Source organism: Mastigoproctus giganteus, chromosome 5 (assembly GCF_048544385.1).
Source record: "Mastigoproctus giganteus isolate SK-2022 chromosome 5, ASM4854438v1, whole genome shotgun sequence".
Classification (NCBI taxonomy): Eukaryota; Metazoa; Arthropoda; class Arachnida; order Uropygi; family Thelyphonidae; genus Mastigoproctus; species Mastigoproctus giganteus.
Window position 1 is genome coordinate 225,244,438 of NC_143579.1, and position 22,154 is coordinate 225,266,591.

The 22,154-nt window shown below is 34.9% G+C and overlaps 1 protein-coding gene across 1 annotated transcript in view; it reads right to left on the minus strand.

The window, feature by feature from the left end:
- Positions 1-22,154, minus strand: part of LOC150086169 (uncharacterized) — a 249,210-nt gene that overhangs the window by 156,202 nt on the left and 70,854 nt on the right. Inside the window, exons 6-7 of the mRNA XM_090374434.1 lie at positions 16,939-17,148; positions 1,345-1,494 (exon numbers count right to left, since the gene is read on the minus strand). Of these exons, the coding sequence (XP_090230560.1) occupies positions 1,345-1,494; positions 16,939-17,148 (360 nt within the window). The remainder of the gene's footprint in view (positions 1-1,344; positions 1,495-16,938; positions 17,149-22,154) is intronic.

The window sequence follows — 22,154 nt, forward strand, 5'->3', positions numbered from 1 at the left end:
TAAACATGGGTTTAGAGGTATAATCTCAAAACCAAACAAATAGCAATCATTCCAGTGAAAGGCTTCTTCTGTCCGCCCCCCATCCCCCAACTCCACCAAAAAAAAAAAAGAAGTGCAGAAAGCCTGCAACAAAATGAATATTATATTGCTACAGTTTTTTTGACTGTGAGTGTGCTGTCCCCACAAATACAAGAAATTAAAAGAGTTCTGCAATGAAGTATTCAATGAAAAATACAGGAAATGCTGAACTCGAAAGACTGGTTGCTTCAGCACAAAAATGCACCACTGCTACTTGTAAAGATTTTAGGTCAAAAACAGCAAGCCCTCACCTTAGGACACCACTTCTAATGAAATAAGTCACCCACTCTGTGAATATGCTTATTGTCACTATGCCGTAGCAGTCCAGATACTTTTTGAATAGGCCTCATACATTTGGGAACATTCATTACAATTCAAGCTATCCTTTCCAGCAGATCCACATCATTCCTGAAATGGAGTTTCCCCGACTTATATATGTAATACTCGAATTGCATCCACTGTAGCATAATGCGACTTAAAAGTTAACAGCTAATCTTCCTGATCTTCTTTTCTAATCAAATGGATGTTACATTAAAAAATTAAGTTATTTTTTAATGTAACAGGGAGAATTATGTATTTCATATAATGGCTTTCCTTTAACATAGTAAATTTTAGTAAGCCTGATCCTATACATAATATACTTTAACACAATTCTCTCATATTCTTATAAGCAGTAATACCGATATGATTCCACAAACATCATTCCACGTTTTATTTCTTTTTTTAGAAAATCAAACCAGTTCGTATTTACTATATTTTCACCTCAAAACACAACCCTGCCTTGATCACTACTTTTGAAAAGCAAGCATCCTTGAACATCACAAGCTTTTGATGCTGGTTATTGTTGTCATATAGCTTTTTTTTTTCCTTTTTTTTTGTAAAGATGATTATACACTAGAAGAATTATAGCGTGTGCAGAATGCACATACAATACCACGTAAAAAAAAATTACCTCTACCAAACAGCTGCAACTATATTCTTAATCATAAATTACATAAATTATAGCAAGCTTTTATATATTAATCATAAATGATAACTTATGGCAAGCTTTTATATATCTATTACAAAATAGTAATTATTAATAATTACTAATAATTATGATTGCTAGATGTTACGACAGTATATTACACATATCAGAAACATTGAGCATGTTATAATCATGAGAACTCCGCTAGTTATGGTGCAGGAATATCAAGTTCTCATGTTTCTGAAGTATAATCCCTATCTTATATAAAGTTGTCAAAAAAAATTCCTTTATCTATTTACCTGTCTTAGATTTCACACGCCGCTCTATTCGTGGAGGCCTTGAAAGAAATGAAGGAACTGGAGGTGGGGCTTCAATGTCTGTAAGATCTCCTCCTGGTCTTATTCCATCAGAAAACATTACCTGCTTGGGCTCACCACGTGGTTTGCCCTCTGCAGCAATTCAAACAGCAAATAGTTATTATATTGTTAATACTGCTAATATATTGCAATTTGTTTACATTAAAGCATGTGTACCAATTAAGTTTGTTCATATAATACCAGGAATATATTTGCTCATTTACTCAACTATCCATTAGATTTTCACTTCAATTAAAATATTAATTATTTCAGTTTTTCTAACTGAAAAGGCAATTATCTGTTACCTCCTCTACAGTTCCTGTCATGGTGTAGAGTGTCAAACTATCTGGCTCCAAAGAAAACGCCAGTCTTATATTAACTCCCACTTCCTTCTGGTATTTCACAGAATACTCATTCCATGGCTATCTATTCTTGGGTAGAGATTTCTCAATAAATTACTTAAATGCCTACTTGGCTTAACAGCCAAAGTAGAGGGAGGGATAAACACAATGAGCAAAACAAAAATTTGCTAGTGAAAGTTAATATTTTACTGGCTGAAAAAAGAACAGAATTCAACAAACAATGTATTTGCATCTGAGAGAGAGAGAGAGAGAGAGAGAGAGAGAGAGAGATGGGAGACCTTTTAAACTGAATAATTCCTACAACTCATTAGAGTGAGGATGGTTAACAAATATCCAAAGTAATTGCTAAACAAACGAATATATGCTTCATTCCTTCTAGTACAAAAAAAGCAATTACTTTTCCAGCATTATTTTGTTAGTAATCACATGGCAAGCTTTTTATATATATACAGCCACTCCCCAGCTTACGGAAATTCAACTTTGCGTAAGTTTTTGCTGGCCGGTGCAAACTTAAAAAAAAAAAAAAAAAAAAAAAAAATGGTGGAAACGTATTTTCCATCCCGTAGGAATAACTATCGTGAAAAGATCATAACGTAAATCCAATAACACTTTTTTTTTTTTTTTTGGCAATTTGTTCCAAGACCTTCGAAGTTGAACTTTTCGCTATATAACTAAGTTATTTATCTCTCTAAAAAGTCATATTTATAATGGAAATTGCACTACCTTTTCATCGTCATCATATCTTCCGTTATAAGAATCAATTTTGAGCGCCTTTGTGATATTTTTCTAAAACACATATCTGGAGGTCACTCCCATAAAACAATAAAAACAATTTGCACTTTCCAGTTCACTGGGCTATTCTGTTAGCACAATCTATTATAAATGGGTAGTAAACTCGATCTTATTGCATTTGCAATAATACCGATAACTAGAATTCTGTGGGTTTTTACGTTACGGTATTATGGTGAAATGAGTTCCCCTCCACTGAAATCTTCAAACATATAAAAAACATAAATAAATTTTCAGAATCTTCTCTTCATTCCTATTTACTTATTACAATGGTGAAGGGAAAGGGACCAACAGAAAGTGCAAGTGCTGGCAGTGCTAGGAAACGAAACAAAATTGATTTAGAAATGAAGATGATTAATTAAGAAGTATGAAGCAGGTCAAAGTTTGTCATCTACTGCACAGAATTAGGTCTCGCTAATTCAACAGTGAATATTATTTTAAGGGCTAGTGCACATATAAAAGACAATGTTAAAGGATAAATGCATTTAAGATCAACAGTGATCACAAAAAAGCGTTCAGATGCTATATCGAAGATGGAAAAGCTACCGTATTTCTTCAATTCTAAGATGCCATCGATTGTAAGACGTACCTTAATTTAAAAAAAAAAGCTTTGATTCTAAGAAAAAAATAATAATAAAATAAAACACTAAAATAAATTTAACAAATATTTTTATTATAATAGAATTCAATTTACTAACAACAACAGTACCGGTATTTATCAGTAGGTATGTTATTCATCATTTCTTTCTGAATATTCTGAGCTGTCGATATCTGCATCTGAATCAATATTAGAGTCTACTTCACATTCAGGGTCAGTTCTTCTGAGTCATCATTATCTTCATTATCCCATAATATATCATCTTCTCAGCCATCGAGAGCGTTGGTGATGCAACATTTTTTAAATGAGTGCTTGACTATTCTTTCTGGGATCAGAGTCCAAGCTGTTGATACCCATTCTGCCAATTTTAATGCCGGCGCCTTCTTAATTTTTCCTGAAAGTGTCAACAGCCAGGATTCATATTCCTTTCTCAAATAATCCTTAAATGGTTTCTTGACTGAAACCAAGTGGCTGCAGTTGGCTAGTCATGCCACCAGGAATCACAACCAAGTCACCACGTTTTTGCACGATTTTATTTTTGACAAGTTTGGACAAATGTTCACGAAATGCATCAAGTACTAGCATGCTAGTTGGGTTACCAAGACTTCCAGGACGTTTATTCCACACAACATTTAGAGAGTCTTCCATAAGCTTTGCCAATATCCATCCATTTTTTTGTACACGCACAATAACATCTTTGGGGAAAATTTCATTCTTCGGTATGGTTTTTCGATTTAAAATTAAATATGATAGCAACTTTCGACCATCAGCGGTGATGCATAGCATCACAGTGATATGCTGCTTTTCATAGCCTGTGCTTATAATCTTGATTTCTTTAGCACCTTTAGCACTGACGGTGTAATTTCGAGGCATACTTAAAAAGACCGGGGTTTCATCAGCATTTCCAATTTGACTAAACTCAGTTTCTTTTTTTCCTTAATTTCGTCATCTGTCGCTAAAAGTTAATCAGCTTCTGTTGAAAGTCTGCAGGAACTTTTTGACAGATAGATGTTCGGCACCTTAACGAGTTGAGTATGGGCTTGGCACACCCAAGGTTCTGAGCGGGATATCATCATTCTTCTCTTTCTTGGTGATTCTCTTCTATTTCTGACTCTCTCTCTCTCTCAGGGGTAACTCAATTTTTTTTTTTTTTTTTTTTGGCTGGTGCAGCAAAAGCTTTAGGCTTCCTTGCACCATAAGGGTAATTATAATAATAATAATTATAATAATCCACTACGACGCACGAGTCTGTCACACCAGCCGCAACTTCCTTTAAAAATTAGCAATTTCTCCAGCTTTCAATTGCATGGCTTGTCGAGTGATGGGTAATCCTTTTGTGCTTGTCTCCATTACAAAACATATCACAGCTTCATCAACTTGTGGAAATCTTCCTTTCTTAGGCCCTGTAAAGACTTTGTTGTTGCTTTGAACGAAAATATGGAATTGCGATAATATGGAATCTCCAACGACGAACATTTACTTCACTAATGTCAAAATGTTTACCCGCAACTCTATTTCCATGTTTTTCATACACTAACTTTTCATTTCAATGCGGCTTCGTAGTTCAATCTTTTTGACATTTTAATCTGCAATAAGGGATCAAAATTCTCCACTTCTTATGTACTTTCGAGATACAAACAAAACTTCCTAGTTTTCGCTGAGTGAGCTCCACTATAATGAAATAACGGTGGCTTCACATTTCGAAAGCACATGAAATCACCCATGCCACTTTATTCTCCAATGGAATTGGAGAATGCAATAACAGTCAAACTTGGAGGCAGGGTTTCCAAGTAAAAATAAAAAGTTTGGTGCTGTGCAAAGTGTGGGAAAATTCGGGAAAAAACTGCGATTGTAAGACTCCATCAATTCTAAGACGCACTTCATTTTTAGAGACGTTTATAGTGGGGAAAAAAGTGCGTCTTAAAATCAAAGAAACACAGTACAGTGGTACCTTGGTTTGCGAGCATAATTCGTTCCGGAAACGTGCTCGTAATACAAAGCACTCTTATATCAAAGCAAATTTTCCCATAAGAAATCATGGAAACCCAGATGATTTGTTCCAAAACTCAAATATATTCATAAACTGTAAAAATGATTAATACAAAATACATACATACCTTTTCATATTTTTAATATTTAAATTTGATATACATAAAGCAATCGAATTTATGGTAGGACAACTTTCACTGTCACTAACGGAATCACTGCTATCTATTGACTCTTTCTTTTTGTGCGACTTTAACAAGGAACCTCTCCAATGACACTTGCCTACTCTTGAGGATTTCACGGAAATATGAGATTGCATTGTCGTTAAACAGATTCATCGCTCGCACTATTACAAAATGAGGAGGCACGCTTGATACACATAAACAAAGCTGCGCGCGTGTAGCAATTGAATAAACAACACCGTAAAGGCAGAGATACACTATTAACTTCTCACATTTTACTAAAGCACATTTCTAGGGATTACTACCATAAAACAATAAAAAAATTTCCAGTTACGTTCCTGCTAGTGGAATCTGCTATATACTGGTAGTAAACTCGATCTAATTGCATTTGCGATTATACTGATAGCTGAAATTGTGTTGGTTTTTACGTTATTATGGTGAAATGTGTTTCCCCTTCACTGATATAAAAAACATAAAAAAAAAAAAATACATTTTCAGAATCTTCTCTTCATTCCTATCGTGTTGCGTTCGGTTGGGGTGATTCTGCGTTCGACTGCCATTTCTTGTAAACACAAAGGTGAATTGTGCTTAAGCGAATTTGGTCCATGTTATATAAGCTATCGTTCGTGTATTTATAAATCGTGTATGATCGAATTCATGTAGTGTGAACACGTGTTATACGAGGACTGACTGTACTCATATTGCAAGACCTCGCTCGTTTATCAAGTTACAATTTATTAAAAACTTTTGCTCGTCTTGCAAAACACTCATAGACCAAGTTACTCACAATCCAAGGTACCACTCTATTACTAATATGGATGGAAAATCAGATTCAGAAGCAAGTGCTCCCGAGTCTAATGGCCATTCAAGAAAAAGCAATCAAAGATGGAAAAGCTATTAATTTTATCGAAGATGGAAAAGCCATTAAAAATATGGATGGAAAATCAGATTCAGAAGCAAGTGTCCCTGAGTTCAATGGCCATTCAAGCAAAAGCAAGAAGTACAGGGTTGTTAAAATTAAAGTATCCCTATGTAGAGGGCTCTGGAACGAGTTCTAAGGATCGTACTGAAGAGAAATTTGGATAACAGGTACAATAAAGAATGCGCTCGCCATTTATTGGAAAAAAAAAAAATTAGTTACAAAATTTGTCACTGTATGGCGCTGTGTCACTATGGCACACAACCATCTTAGTTACGATTATGCAAATAACTTACGTTATTTGCATAATCGTAAGTTATAGCCACAGTGCCACTACTCAGCTCTACCGTACTGTCTAAAAGCAAAGCAGTCTCTTCAAAATCATACAGTAGATGTTTGCCTGCACTACAGCAACAATGCCAACAACATTGCAAGAAAAGCATGCTATTAGTGAAGCTGTACTATCAGAACAGCAAAAATGCAGCTGTGGCTATCAGAGAATTCTGGCATCAGAAGCATATAAGGCGTGGACCTATGACTGTTTGTGCTGTCCACAAATGATTGCAAAATTTGAAGCGACAGGACATCTTGGTGTTCAACCAGGTAGAGGTCGAAAACGAGTGGATTCCTCTCGTGTTGAAGATGTGGCTATGGCTGTCGTGGATTTATCAAGTCAATCTCCATGTGGTAGCGTAAGTGTGCCAGCTGTTTCTCGTGAAGTGGACATGCCGTATTCCACTGTAAGGTTAGTAATGCGTCAGGTGTTGCAGTACTATCCTTACAAGATGCACATGCTAAAGCATGGTGATGCAGATATTCGTTTCACATATGCACTTCAGTTTCTGGTGCAAATAACAGTGAATTAACACTTGTCCATGGAACATCCTTTGGAGTGATGAAGCCCACTTCTGCTTAAATGGACAAGTGAGTACACAACTGTCACATTTGGGCAACAGAAAACCCTCGAGTTATCCAAGAGGTCCCGTTGCATTCTCCAAAAGTGACAGTGTGGTGTGGATTTACAGTCACATTCATGATTGGGCCATATTTTTTTGAACAGGTAACACCGACTGGACCCCGCACCTGTTCCATCACTGGACAGCGATATTATGAAATGTTGGCAAATTTTGCAATACCAGAGCTGCACAATGTGGGTGCCTTCAGGATACCATATTCATGCAAGATGGTGCGCCACATCCACTGTTGTGTCCAAAGATTGCTAGGGAACACTTTACAGACGAACGGGTCATCAGCTGTTATTTCCAGACATCTTGGCCACCCCGATCACCAGACCTCAACCCCATATGACTTCTGGTTGTGGGGTTTTTGAAGAACCAGGTTTATCGGGAATGATGTCAAACTCTGGCAGATCTGAAGGACAGCATTAGATGTCATGTGATGGCTATTCCAGTTGACATGTTACGTTCTGCTGTAGAAAATGATGTTCTTCGAATGAAAACTTTTGTTGACCATAAAGGAGGACACATTGAACAATTGTAGCGCTGTTCAAGTGATTTGTATTGCCACAGCGCCATATAGTGACAAATTTTGTAACTAATTTTTTTTTCCAATAAATGGCAAGTGCATTCTTTATTGTACCTGTTGTCCAAATTTCTCTTCAGTAAAAAGAGAAATTTGGACAACAGGTACAATAATAAAGAAAGCCTTAGAACTCATTCCAGAGTACTCTACATAGGGATACTTTAATTTTAGCAACCCTGTATTTATGAAGATATTAGGGATAAGTACGACGAACCACAAGCCAAGTTCGGTGCAAGAAATGGGTGGTTTAACAGGTTCAAGCTTCGTGCTGGTTTCCAAAACATTAAAGTATGTGGTGAAGTTGCCAGCACCGATTCTGGAGCTGCAGAGAAATTTTGTGATGTGCTGGAAAAAGCCCCTTCTCCACAGCCCTCAACTTACACAGTGGTGTGCTTATCAGCTGGAGAGTTAATTCTGGCAATGATGCTTGAAAGTTAAAACTTGCTAACATTATGCCTATCTCCTCTCTCTTTTTTTGTAATTTTGTACACTTTTGTAATTTTTCCTGCACATGAGATAAAAAAATTTAATAAATAATTCTATTTACATGTTCACCGACCATTTCTTTTTTGCTTCAATCAAATTTGCAAGTGCTGCATAAGCATCTAGGGCAATTCCGACTTACGTAGAGTTCCGTGGAACACAACCCTTACGTAAGTCAGGGGTGGCTGTATATAATTTTTAGAAAAACCTTAAATTACAAAACTCCAATGCTAGATTTCAGAATAACCTCATTACTGTTGTATTGTCTAGTTCATTAATGCACAGCATAATATTATCTTGTACTGTAATTTTCTTAAATAGAAATGCAAGCTGCAATCTACTATAAAATACAGAGTAATGTAATGCATGAAATAAAGATGCAAAGAATTAAATGCCAAACAGGGCAACAATTCTGGCAAGTGAAGCATCTGAAATTTTGGGCTGCTATTTACTTTAAAGTGGAATCTGTTTAAGATGTCATCTTACCTGAGAAGTCAAAGTTTATATTAGAAAAAGAAAAAAAATAATAATTATGAAATGTACATAGAGAACTTCTCCCCTTCACAATGAATTACCTCAATCTTGCACTACTTCAGCATTTCTAAAATAGTGCAAGATAGACAACTTATTGCAACAGAACAGTTCTTTTCATGAGAGATCTATTATAAAAAAGGTTAGAGACTTCTTTATGTGGTTAAATTTATGATAAGGAGATATCTATATGATTAAAAGAAGACGTCATTCATTTTGTATTACTTTGCACTTCTGAAGTAGTACAACACTGAGGCAACTAATGAAAGTGGTGAATTCATGTTGAAGGTCTATGTGACTAAGTTATTCCAAAAATAAATAAATTTTTTTTAATAAAATTATTTTATTCTTCTTAATAAAAAAAAAAAAAAAAAACCATACACATACAAGAAACTGAAGTACTGTTTTTTGTAATGGCATAAATCTCAAAAATCTCCATAAGATGCCTTCCTTACGTCAAACAAGTTGCCTGGACACTGCACTACACTACTTAGGTACTGCCACAGTAATGAAATAGCAAAACAACCAGTAAAAATTCCATTAACATTTCAAAATCAAATTCCTATCTTATAAACTTAAGTTTCTGGGCCTATTAGAGTTCAGGTGCCAGATTTTGGAATGCCCGATTCGCGGGCTTATAACAAATGTGGATGAAACTAAGCTACTGAAAGTAAATTCTAGTGAGAGAGTGTGAAAGGTAATTTAAGTAATTTATTTAAAACAACCTGTAATTTATAATGTGCCAGAAAATGAAAGTTTCTAACTTTATTTTCTTTTTTAATTTATATTTTTATTTTCTTACAAATCTCTGAATAAATTCTTCAGACAGGTTTAAAATAAAAACAATCAAAGTAAGCTGGAAGAGCAAACTTTGAAATAATGCTTTAAAACTGAGCAGAACAAATTCCAATAGATGAGAAAAAATAAAAGATAAACAATGATTAATGTAAAATCAAGTTAGGAAAGCACCAACTTTCAGAAATGATCAAACAGGAAGAACCATCTTAGCTGCCTAGCTAAGATGAGTTTCATAAAATTTATACTGATCCATAGGTTTTTATTCTGTATTACAAACATTTACACTAATTTAGGATGCAGAATTTAAGAATTTAAATACAAATATTTCCATATATTTATTATCTTATATAGTTATGTCATATATATGAATACAACTTGCAATAAAAAAGCCCCTTAATTTTCATAATTACTTGAGTGTTGCAAGTATTGTTGCAAAAAAAGAGGTACTTTTCCAAGAAAGAAAATAATTTAGGTATTTATCAGAAATTAATGCTTTGTACATGACTTTTAGACATTATCTGAAAAAAAAAAAACCTAAAAACTGAAATCTCATGTTTATTTTTTTGCTTTGACACACCAACAAAGGAAAGCTTTCATTAGACTATAAATATCTGATTAAAATACTCCTATTTTATTTGTAGCATTATCAATTTAACACTAGTTAACAGTTTTTTTAAATGGTCACTAAAGTAAAAATAACAACTGGTATGTGACATATCTTAGTTATGAGTTATTAAAAGCAAAATCACATATCTGGAATTTAAGCAAAACAGTTTGAGGTAATATAAGTCTGGTTCTAATACAAACTGAAGAGTTTTAAAATGTTTGGATTTGGTTACCAAAAGTACTTCGATAATAAGCAAAAGTATGGAATATTTCAAACCATTAAAGTTCATAGGCACAATACTGAATGATTCTTCAATGAAGAATGCATGAATATTCAGTGGTAAAACTGCAGTTTAGGCTGCTGATTATGCCCACAAACACACACATCCTAAGAAATTCAAGGATGATTCAATGACTGCAGCAATACAATACTCCAGAAAAGCTGGTAATGGTATTCACCAAAGCTATATTCAGTATACCAAAAAGGAACCAGCAAAAAGCAATAATATTTTTACATCATGACAACACATTCACTGTCTCAGTGCTATCACATCCACAATTATCCATGAAATGAAAACAAATGTTAACGTAACTCACCAATGAAAATGTCTGTGGGGATTAATTCTGAAAACAAAATAAGAAATTTCAACCACCACCAAGCAACAGTTTTCATTTAACCTTGTAACAACTTCTGCTGCACAAAATTTCTTATCATGCAGTTCCTGCTAAATGATTTTAAAAACCCATAGCAAAGTTTCATCAATAACCTTACCCATCTATCCCAAAATGACAGAAACTACACACACACACACACACTAACCTTTTACTAAAGCCAATAGTTGATTATTTGAGGAGTTCCTAGGTGAACACACTACTTTAATCACAGTGTGCCAGTTCATATGGTATTAGATATGATTTTGTGTATTCTATCTGTACATGTTCATAAGCCACTCTGCATGCTGTGCAGTATTAAAATCACAGAATAACTCACAGAAGAAACACCTACTTCCTCCACTTCAGATCAGCTAACTACAATCCTGATTGAAGAGGCCTTCAAGAACTCTTCCAATCTCTATCAGTATTCAAATCTAAGCCAATTCCAAATAGAGTGATGTGGCAAACCCACTTCTTTTAAAGGCATATATTTTTAAGGAACAAAACAACGCAATACAGCATAGATATTCAATCTAATTTGAAGGATACTATCCTAACACTTTGTAATATAGTATATTACTAGCACACACAGCTACCATCATGAGATAAGCTACTTCATATGTCACAATTTGTGATATACATTAACTTCCAATTTATGAACACCATACATTCCTGAATACTTCATAAATAAAATTTTCATAAATTGGGAGCAATTTTTTCATACATAAGCAAAAATGTGACACTTTTTATGCATCTTTCTTAATATATGGTTGATGCATTATTCATTTAATGCATACAAAGGGTACTAGGAAAGTTTTGCAATACAGCTTTGTTTATTTAATTTTTTCAAAGTAATTTCCTCTACATTCAATACACCTCTCCATCCTCTGAAACCAATCTTTACACCAGTTCTGCCAAGTTTCACTAGGGAGTAAAGCACACTCGTTGTCCCAAGCCCGTAGAAGGTCCTCATCACTGGAAAACCGCCTCCCTTTTAGCTTCATTTTCACATGCGGGAACAGTGCAAAGTCGCAGGGAGAAAGGTCTGGACTGTAGGGAGGGTGCTCGAGAAGTTTCAGTCCCGTCGTGGTCAAATATTCGGTGCAGGCTTTGGCGCAGTGAGCTGCAGCATTATCGTGATGGAAGTACCAGGTGTCCATTCTTGACTTTGGCCGCAGGTTCTTCATAGATCCAATGACTTTAGGCAGGCATTGTTCAGTATACCACTTAGCTGTGACTGTCTTCTGCGTGTCCAAAACGACACGTTCCACAATTCCACTCGATTTGAAAAATACAGCTATCATTTTCTTCTTTACAGATCGGGATTTTCTGACAATTACGGGTGTATCGTCATCATCAAAGACCAAAACTTTGTTTTGAGCCTTGGTCGGCAGATCGTATAATAGTACAGCCAAGTCTCGTCACCTGTCACGATGTTGTTCACATACCGAGATTGTCCCTTATCAAACTTTTTTAACATCTCCCGGCACCAAGTCACACGTCGTGTCATCTGCTCTTCAGTCAGTTGATGCGGCACCCAGAGAGAACAAAGTTTCTTCACGTGCAAATGATCTTGCAGAATCGAACGAATTGCTGGTGCATTTAGGCCCAAAGTATCCTCTATCTGTTGGTAGGTCACTCGCCTGTTTTCGTCAAGCATTTTCCTCACAGCAGTAACGTTTTCCTCCGTAACTGATGTTCGTGGCCTTCCCGGCCTCTCAGAATCCTCCAGAGTGAAATTTCCCCTTTGGAATTCTCTATACCACCTGAATATCGTTGTACGATGTGGACAATCATCATCTAGTGCAAGAGTCATTTCTTCTAAGCACTGGTCTATGGTTAAACCACGCACGAAATTATACCGCAAAACTGTCCTTATCTCATTTCGTGACCACGATGCCATCGCAAACACTTTACACTCTCACTACTAATGAATAACTGAGCCCATCGACTTGGCGCGGCGGCTACTATGCACGTATGAACATGTCTCAACATGCAGCAACAAGCAGCTTCCTGTGATTCATTGTTGCGTCATATTGCAAAACTTTCCTAGTACCCTTTGTACATTTCACTTTATTTTATATAATACAGTGCAGAGGTATATAACAAAAAAAAAAAAAAGTGTGGTATTATATTGTACTATGCCAGATAAGGTGGTACAGGTGTCAATAAGATTTCATTCCAAAATACAGCAATAGTCTGAAACCAAAGTTGCTGAATTTCAGAGTTTGTCATGTGTTTATTAACTTTAAATTTATTTCTTTTCTTGTATGAAAGTTCCCATTTGCAACAATCATGTACTGTACTCCACAGTAAATATCAGAAAAAGCATTTTCTATGTTAGACAGAGCAGGTGGAACAATGTGTCAAATGGGACCCTATGTCACTGGACACATGCTAAAATGATTGCACATATAATCATTTCAGCACATTATATAATACTCAATAAATACTTAAAATATTATTACTTGTGACTGTGAGAATTTATGCCTTATCTACAAAAGCTTGACCATTCCTGATGCCAGATTAAAAAAAATAAATAAAATGTAGTAGCAACATCAATTAAAAAAAAATAAATAAAATTTTATTGTACCATACTACAGTAAAATGTGGTTAATTCAAAGCTCAAAGAATCAAAATGTCCATTTCAAATTAAACTGATTCAAAGTATTCACACCAGTTCAGAACATGTAGGTATTAATTAATAAAGAGAAATTTTTAGTTAGATAATTTTATTAATGCTATGCAGAATTTTCTTAATTCTCATTTAAAATATTAACTAGCTGTAACTGTTACGAAAATTTCGTAATTGGTAGCAGAGTTTTTCCCTATCTGTCCTAAAGAAATGTAGTCCATGTTTTGTCATGAGCAGATAAGCCTGTACGCGTCAAATCCTTTCTCATTCTTGTATCTGAGGAAACTTAATAAATTTTCTTTTGTTTCACCATCTTTCCGAATGTAGTAGTCTCTATAAAAACATTTTTTTATATTCTTGTGCCCTTCTGGTAACCTTATCTTAACATGCTGGAATGATCTGACCCGAGACACTGCTACATACAATTGGCCGTGACTAAATATAGGGTTAGTAAGCGAAATTCCAACTCTATCAAATGTTTGTCACTGCAAAAGCCAGCCAAATAGGAAACCACAATTGCTTAAATGAGAATGGCAAAGTCGAATCGGATGGAGTCAAAAAGAGTACCCATTTTCCTTTAGCTTCTCCTGTTATTATTTCTAGATTCAAACAATTCTGATGCATAACTTTGACTATAAGTCTCGTACCACTGATGAAACCTTCTGAAGCTGCCATATTCCGCAGTAAAATAAAATTATCCCAGACATTTTCACACTTAAAATGTAAGGCTTGACAATGAACACACCTTTCACTAAGTAAGCCAATACTGTGGAATATTAAATCTTTCGGATCCTTAAATACACATTTCAGACTGATCCTGGATGCATCTGCAAGAGCACGAAAACGTGTTTCTTCTTTGCCACAAGGTACGTTCAACACAACCAATCAGAGTATGGCGGCTTAGCGGGGATAAGGTAGGCAGCGCTAATAGACAAAACTGGCCAGTTCTGTAAAATAAAACTATTTAGAATTTTTACATTTTCCCATTTTTCTGCACACCTAGGAAGACATATCTTCAATTTGAGACCACTTTCAACCTGATCGGTTAGGCCTATCATTCACAATGGCCATCTCAAAAAAAAAAACAGCTTCCATATTAACATATAGATAATCTTTTAGTTTTGTTGTGATGCATTTGTTTTACAAATCTTTCTTAGTTTTGTTGTAATACATTTGTTTGCGATAGTTGATTAATGCATTAATTTAGTCAATATGAGGTAGATAACAAATGTGCTGCAGAGATATTTCGTAATTTTCTCTCATGTAGCAAGAAAATCTAAGTTTTAGCAACATTAATGGTCATGCAGCTCAATGCATACAAGCTATACATTTTCTCTGCATCCACAACAATACAAAATTGCTTCAGCAGCAGTAAATCAATGTGCATCCACTGGGCAGACTGATGCTTGGTCTGTGGACTGAATAGCAAAATCATTTCAACCATGGTGATAAATGCGGGGACAAAAGCACTGCTCAAGGCAACATTAACAACCTGTGTAAGAACTGATTGACCCATGCTGGAGTAACTGTCTTTTTGTTCCTGGGTAAGCATTCTGTGTACCTATCTAGTTGAAACTGCTCATTTTTGAGGTCTTCGTGTAAAATTGCATGCACAGAACACACATATAAGCATAGCGACATAGCACATTGATCTACAGTCTGCTTTCTTTTTGTCCATAAGCTTTGCTTCAACAATGGCAATGTCCTTGTCCCTCTGAACAACTAGTTCAGTGTTTTTTGAAGTGATTTTATTCTCACAAAATTTTCGCTCCTCACAGGACTTGTACACCCAACTACATACAATTTTCACATTCAGATGACCTTCCCATTAGAACAGCAAAAATCCAATAACATACTACTACTGAAGTGTTCACCATCTCACAGCAAACAATTCACATTATACAAGAAATGCTATTAATATTACTGGACAGTTTAGTTTGGCACCAAGGCAAGGTAATGAAACTGCATTGTCTACAATTCGTTGATTCTATCTGTCTATATTGTGTGTGTGCGCGCTATACTTATTCCCATAAGTTCCTCCCATTAAATGAGTTCAAATTCAAACCTTTCCAAATACATGGAAAAGTAACAAATCCATTCAATCACAGAAGCCCTACGATATAATTAGCATTAGCAAAGCATATGATACAAGAAAGCAAACTTATATAGCATCAGCCAAAAAAATAAAAACAATTTTCACATTCAGATGACTTAATTATACATTTCCTTCTTTTATTTTATTTTATGTATAATAGTAGCATATGTTTACCAATGCCAAATAAAATGTCTACAGTGAATAAAGCCTAAAATTTAATTAACAGCAATCAGAAGAAATTACTCCTGAGACAGAAGTCATTATAAGAAAAATAAAATTATTTTTTACAGAATACATAAGAAGCAATAATATTAAAAGCAACTCTAATAACCATACCAAGCCATTCAAAAAAAAAAAAAAAAAAATTCTATGCCACTATATCATTACAAAACAAATATGATGTTTTTAAAATACATGCATTCATTACTTATACAGCTGAAATTCTACTGGCTGCTGAACACATAAGCTTGTCTCCAATTTATTAATTTAATCCATACATTCACTTTTGCAACTTCTGGAATGGTTTGACTGGATTAAAGATGAGCCTCTAGACTTGCTGCTATTAATATACAATTTATAAATTAATTGAAAACTCAATGACCTTGTAAAAATTCCCACCTATTCACTGCAAAAAGAAGTGGGAGTTCGCATCCAGATATTTACTTTCATATAAACAAACAATCAGAATGCCTTTTAACAACAGCATGCACACATAATACAGACACATTATTGTGGTATCCACTAATAAAAGCCTGCTTTTGCATGCGTGCATAAAAGAAACCCATAAACATATACAGTGAATTATATAATAGTACAGATAATAATCAATGTCTTGTACAAATCATATACATGAAAATGAATGAAGTCAAAAAATTTTCCTGTAGAACTTGGTGTAGAAACAAAATGATATCCTTAATAAATTTCAGCAACTAATGCCAAAATAAAGAGGTATTTATTATACCAACTTAAGATGAAATGAGCTAACAGAGTACAATAATTCAGCACCACAAAGACGAAGCCTACTGATACCATAATGCTACAATCAGCATTTTTATTTATTCAATAAAGAACTCAGACAAGAATTGAATGCAAAAATGCATGCTTACTTTCTTATTGTATACAAATATGTAGTATGCACAAAATTTGGCAATTTTGCAAATTAAATTATGCTATATTCAATTGCAAAATTAAAATCAATTTTTGACAAGCAAACAAACAATACACTATTAAAAAAAAAAAAAACTAACATTTTATATTAACACTGACTCACAGAGTAAGTAATATTGTTACTCATAAAAGTGAGAGCATTACTATTATTAAAGCTAAATTCAGCTAGGAAAATAACCACATTTCCTACCTCTTTTCAAAACACCTACAGGAACCATGACAGTTGGAGGTGAACAATTTAAGTAAGAGCGTGCCTGCTGAAGAGGAGATATAGTTGAGCAATACTCTTCAGGATTGTTAGGATTTGGCTGCCATTTTGGCTTTTCCAGTAGTCCTGGAGAATTTGGAATGTCTGCTCCTGGAGAGAGATTGGGAGGCACAGCAGACTTTCTTTCTTGGACTAAATATAAATTTTTTAAAATCAGCTTCATGAAAAATTTGATACAGATAATAATAAACAAACAACATATCTCAACATATTCTTAAAATATCTGAGATAAATATAAATTGTCCGGTTAAAAAGTGACATTTTTAAAGTATGGCAAAGAAGTTTTTGTTCATGTTAAAAAAAAAAGATGCTAACAAGTCATTTCTATTATATACAAGTTTCTCTCTTTTTCTGAAACAAAAGGTAGCTAAGACCAAAGTTAAAGATTCCTCCAAGCATGAATACTGATTGTAAATGAAATTCAGATACATCCATAAAATTACAATAATTCAGAATCTGTGGGACTGCAACATTCAGATTATCAGATATTCCAGATTACTGTAAATTTATCTGCTGATATTTATCTGATAGCACTCATGTCTTCAAGAAACTCAAAATTCCTGGTGCCTATATGCCAATTATTTACATTTTATCTAGCTATTATTATGTGTAACAAAATAAAAATTATATAGTACAGAGACAAGATTAATAATGAAACCACCTTCAGAGAGAAAATGAAAGAAATAGAAAGGGAAAGAAATAAAGGCATGCAGAGAGCTTTCCTCTTTACTATCACACAAAGCAGACATGCAAATGCTAAACTCATTATGATAACAATTTTAACTTCAACTTTATAAAGTACTTCAGTTCCACTGATAAACTTTGCTATAGTTTCCCAAAGTAGCATGTTTGCCAATACAACTTATGCTATATGATATGATTCAACAAGTCCACTGGTAATTAAACCTTTACACGAGTAACGCTTTTTTATCATATAAGCTAAATTTTTATCATATAAGCTGTAGGATAAATGTGCGGTAGTTTGCCTTTAGCCAGCGGGTAGTTGGTTGGTGGAACAGACTTCCATCCTTTGTTGTGGAAGTTGAAAGTCTAAATAAATTTAAGGCTGAGATGGACAGGTATTTGGAACGAACGGAGTGGTGAAATGGGAGCGGTTTTTTTTTTGGCTGATGCTGCATAAGCTTGCTTTCTTGCATCATATGCCTCTACTAATGCTAAATTAATTATAATTACTACCAGCATATTGAAACAACACAAATGAAAAAGAAAAATACAAGAAATAATTACAGGATTACTCCTTGAGTTATGAACTTATATACAGGTAACCCTCATATAACATGGCAGTTAGGTTTCTATAAAATCTTGTGTAGTGTGAAACTGTTATACGGGACTAAGAATCAGTACAAAAGAGGGGGGGGGGGGGGGTTACTTTCCAAAAGCTAACAAAAATACACCATTTTTTTCTTTTTATGTATATATAACTATTGGAAACTTAATTTTTATTAACAATAGTAATATCCAAATACAGGAACTCCTTGACTTAAGTAGGAATTGCATTCCACGGAATGCTACGCAAGTCAGATTTTACGTAAGTTGGGGAACTTCCCCATGCTTGTGCAGCACTCGAAACTGTGCTTGCTGCATTGATTGAATCAAAAAAAAAAAAAAAAAGAAATGTTCGACAAACATGTAAATAGAATTATTTATTGTATTTATTCAATTTTTTATCTCATGCGTAGGAAAAATTACAAAAGCGTGCAATTTAAAAAAAATTTCAAATTTATAAAATTACAAAAAAAAAAAAAGGAGACAGGCACAGCATCAGTAAGTTTTACCTCTCGAGCATCATTGCCAGAATCTACGTCTTCAGCTGATAAGTACGCCGCTGTGGAGGTTGAGGGCTGTGGAGATTTAGAAGCTGCTCAACCTTACGAAAGAACATATTAATGGATGACCAGAGAGTGGCTTTTTTCTTTTTATCGTAGATTTCTTTGTAGCAAGCAAGCATATCATTCACCCCTCTGTTAACTTTTAAGAATCATTTGCTGTCAGGATCCATCTTCTCAAACCTCGCCATTGCCGATGCAATTTCACGAAATGCCATTGCCATCTCTCTGGTGATGAAGCGTCTCGGCTCCTCATTTGATTCATCTTGAGCTTCATCAGCATTTTCTTCTTTCACTATCACTGCCTGCAAGTCAATAAGTTCTTCATTAAACAATTCCTTCTCTTCTTCCTCTTTGGCATCAACCTCAGTAAAGGTTGCAGAGCTCCTAGTAGCTCTGCAACCTTTACAATCTTATCTGTAATCGATTCATATGATTCATCTTTTTCAAATCCTTTGAAGCCTTTTACGTGCCGTGGGCATATTTTCTTCCATGTGCCATTTAAACAACTTTTAGTAATTTCCACCAAAGCCTTATTAATGTTTAAGATGGCATGGTAAATACTGTAAGATTTCCAAAAGTCTCTTAACGTAAAATTTTTCTCACCGTCTACTGCAGACAATGCTTGAGTAAATGTTGTGCGTAAATAGTATGCTTTTAAGTCGAAATAACACCCTGATCCATAGAGGTTGGATGGGTTAAGTCTTGTTTGGCGGTAGAAATATGACTCTCACGTTCAAATTGAAATCATCTAGGTGCATACGATGTCCAGGAGCATTATCTGATAGAAGCAAAATCTTGAAAGGAACATCGTTGTCATTACAATATTTTTCAACCTCGGGAATGAAGCAGCATTTAAACCAATCCTCAAAGAGAGAGAGAGGAGAGATATATACTGTTATCCATGCTCTGTTTCGATTGGAAATGCACAGGTAGGGTGGCTTTATTGATGCCCTTAAATGCACAAGGATTTCCAGAATGGCACAACACAAGCAGCGGTTTTAATCTATAATATCCCGCTGCATTAGCCCCAAGCAAAAGCATGGCCCTATCTTTTTACGCCTCGAATCCTGGCATTGTATTTTCCTCTTTGGCAATGTACGTTCGATCCATCATTTTTTTCCAATACAGAGCAGTCTCATCAACGTTAAAAATTTGCTGCGTTGAATAGCCACCGCCTTCAATAATTTTTTCCAACACATCACAAAATTTCTTTGCAGCTGCAGAATCGGCACTGGCGACTTCACCGCATATTTTAACGTTGTGGAAACCAGAGTGATGCTTGAACCTATTAAACCACCCATTCCTTGCCACAAACTTGGGTTGGGGTTTGCCGTACTTATCCTTAATATCTTTATAAATACTTGGTTGCTTTTGCTTTCTGGTCATTAGACTCGGGGGCACTTGCTTCTGAATCTGATTTTCAATCCATATTATTAACAGCTGTTCCATCTTCAATATAGCACCTGAACGCTGTTTTGTGATCACTGTCGATCTTAAGTGTGTTGATCCTTTGACATGTTCCTTTGTACACGCACTGTCCTTTAAAATAGTATTCACTATTGAAGCAGCAAGACCTAATTCCCTTGCAATAGATGACAAACTTTATCCTGCTTCATACTTCTTAATCATTTTCATCTTCATTTCTAAATCAATTTTGTTTCGTTTCCTGGTACCACTTGCACTTTTCATTGGTAGCTTTCCCTTCATCATTGTACTATGTAAATAGGAATGAAGAGAAGTTTCTGAAAATTTCAGTGAAGGGGACCGCATTTCACCATAATAGCGTAAAACCCCACACAACTGCAGTTATCGGTATTATCACAAATACAACAAGATCAAGTTTACTACCTGTTTATAATTAGATGCACAAAGAGAAAACCCCAATAAACCAGAAAGTGCAAATTGTTTTATAGTCGTAACCTCCAGGAATGTGCTTTAGAAAAATATCACAAGGGCGTTTAAAATTGATTCTTAATGCGGGAACATATGATAACGATGAAAGGGTAGTGCAATTTCCATTATAAATATGAACTTTTAGAGATAAATAGCTTAGCAATATAGCGAAATTTTCAACTTCCAAGGACCTGGAACAAATTACAAAAAAAAAATGTGTTATTGGGTTCGCATTATGATATTTTCACGATACCTCCATTTATTCCTACAGGATGCAAAATACGTTTGCACAGGCCAGGAAAACTTACATAGAGTTGAATATTACGTAAATCGGGGAGTTCCTGTACTGAGTGCTTTTTCCATTTTCTCAATTATTACTGCTTGGGGACAAGCTGTCATTTTTGCAGAAAGATTCTACAGCAACAGCAATTCTAATTTTCTGTTCATTTTTCTTTATGGTCCGGATTGTTGCTTCAATTTAAATTTAAACTTTTTGCAACATGATACCTTTCCCCTTTTTTCCCAAAATATGTATCTTTGATTCTAGAGAAATAAAGTTTCTTTTGAGCGGTGCTTTTTTACTTTCCTTAGGCATAATTTAGGACTGGAATTTAATTCACACCAAAGAAATTATTGCAATAGGGTTCTTAAGAACAAAGTTTAGTAATACATACCTGGAAAAATTTATAAATGACCAAATAAAAGCCAAAATAACCTTACAGAAACCTTAAAGGTCACAAACTGCATGCTTCGAAGTCACAAGCTTTTATGGTCTCAAACAAGAAACAGTTCAATAGCACAGAACAAATCTCCTAACACGGAGATTTCCCAATATTTTTTTGCATAACAACTAGCAAGTCAACAGTGCGGATTCACAAAAAGAATGTAAATGTTGAAAAATGAAATCCAAATAACAGCAGGGCTTCCCTGCACAAAAGCTCAAAAATACTGCGTTATGCAAGGTTTGCCGCAATTCTCTGTGTTACAGCGAAACCATATTATATAAGTATCGTGTTTTGTGAGGATAGCCACAATTCATCAATCGTGCTAGAGCGAAACCTTGTTGCAGAAGTACCGTGTCATACGGGGGTTACCTGTACACAAGAACAGAACTTCGTAAAATATGCAGTATAATACTGCATATCTTATGAAGCTGCACATGAATGCCATATACTATAAAAATTGTCATTTTATATTACAAGCTGAGTTTCCTGCCTTTATTTAATTCCATTTATTTATTTTTATTTTGAAAGTGGCACTCATACTTTGTGGGGTGTGAGGGTCATGTATTTACACTTCTGAGGATGAACATTGGTTTTTGCCTTTTTCTTATTTTTATGATTTTATTTTAAATATTAGAGTATCTTGGCACTCAGTTTGCAGAACTGCACCTTG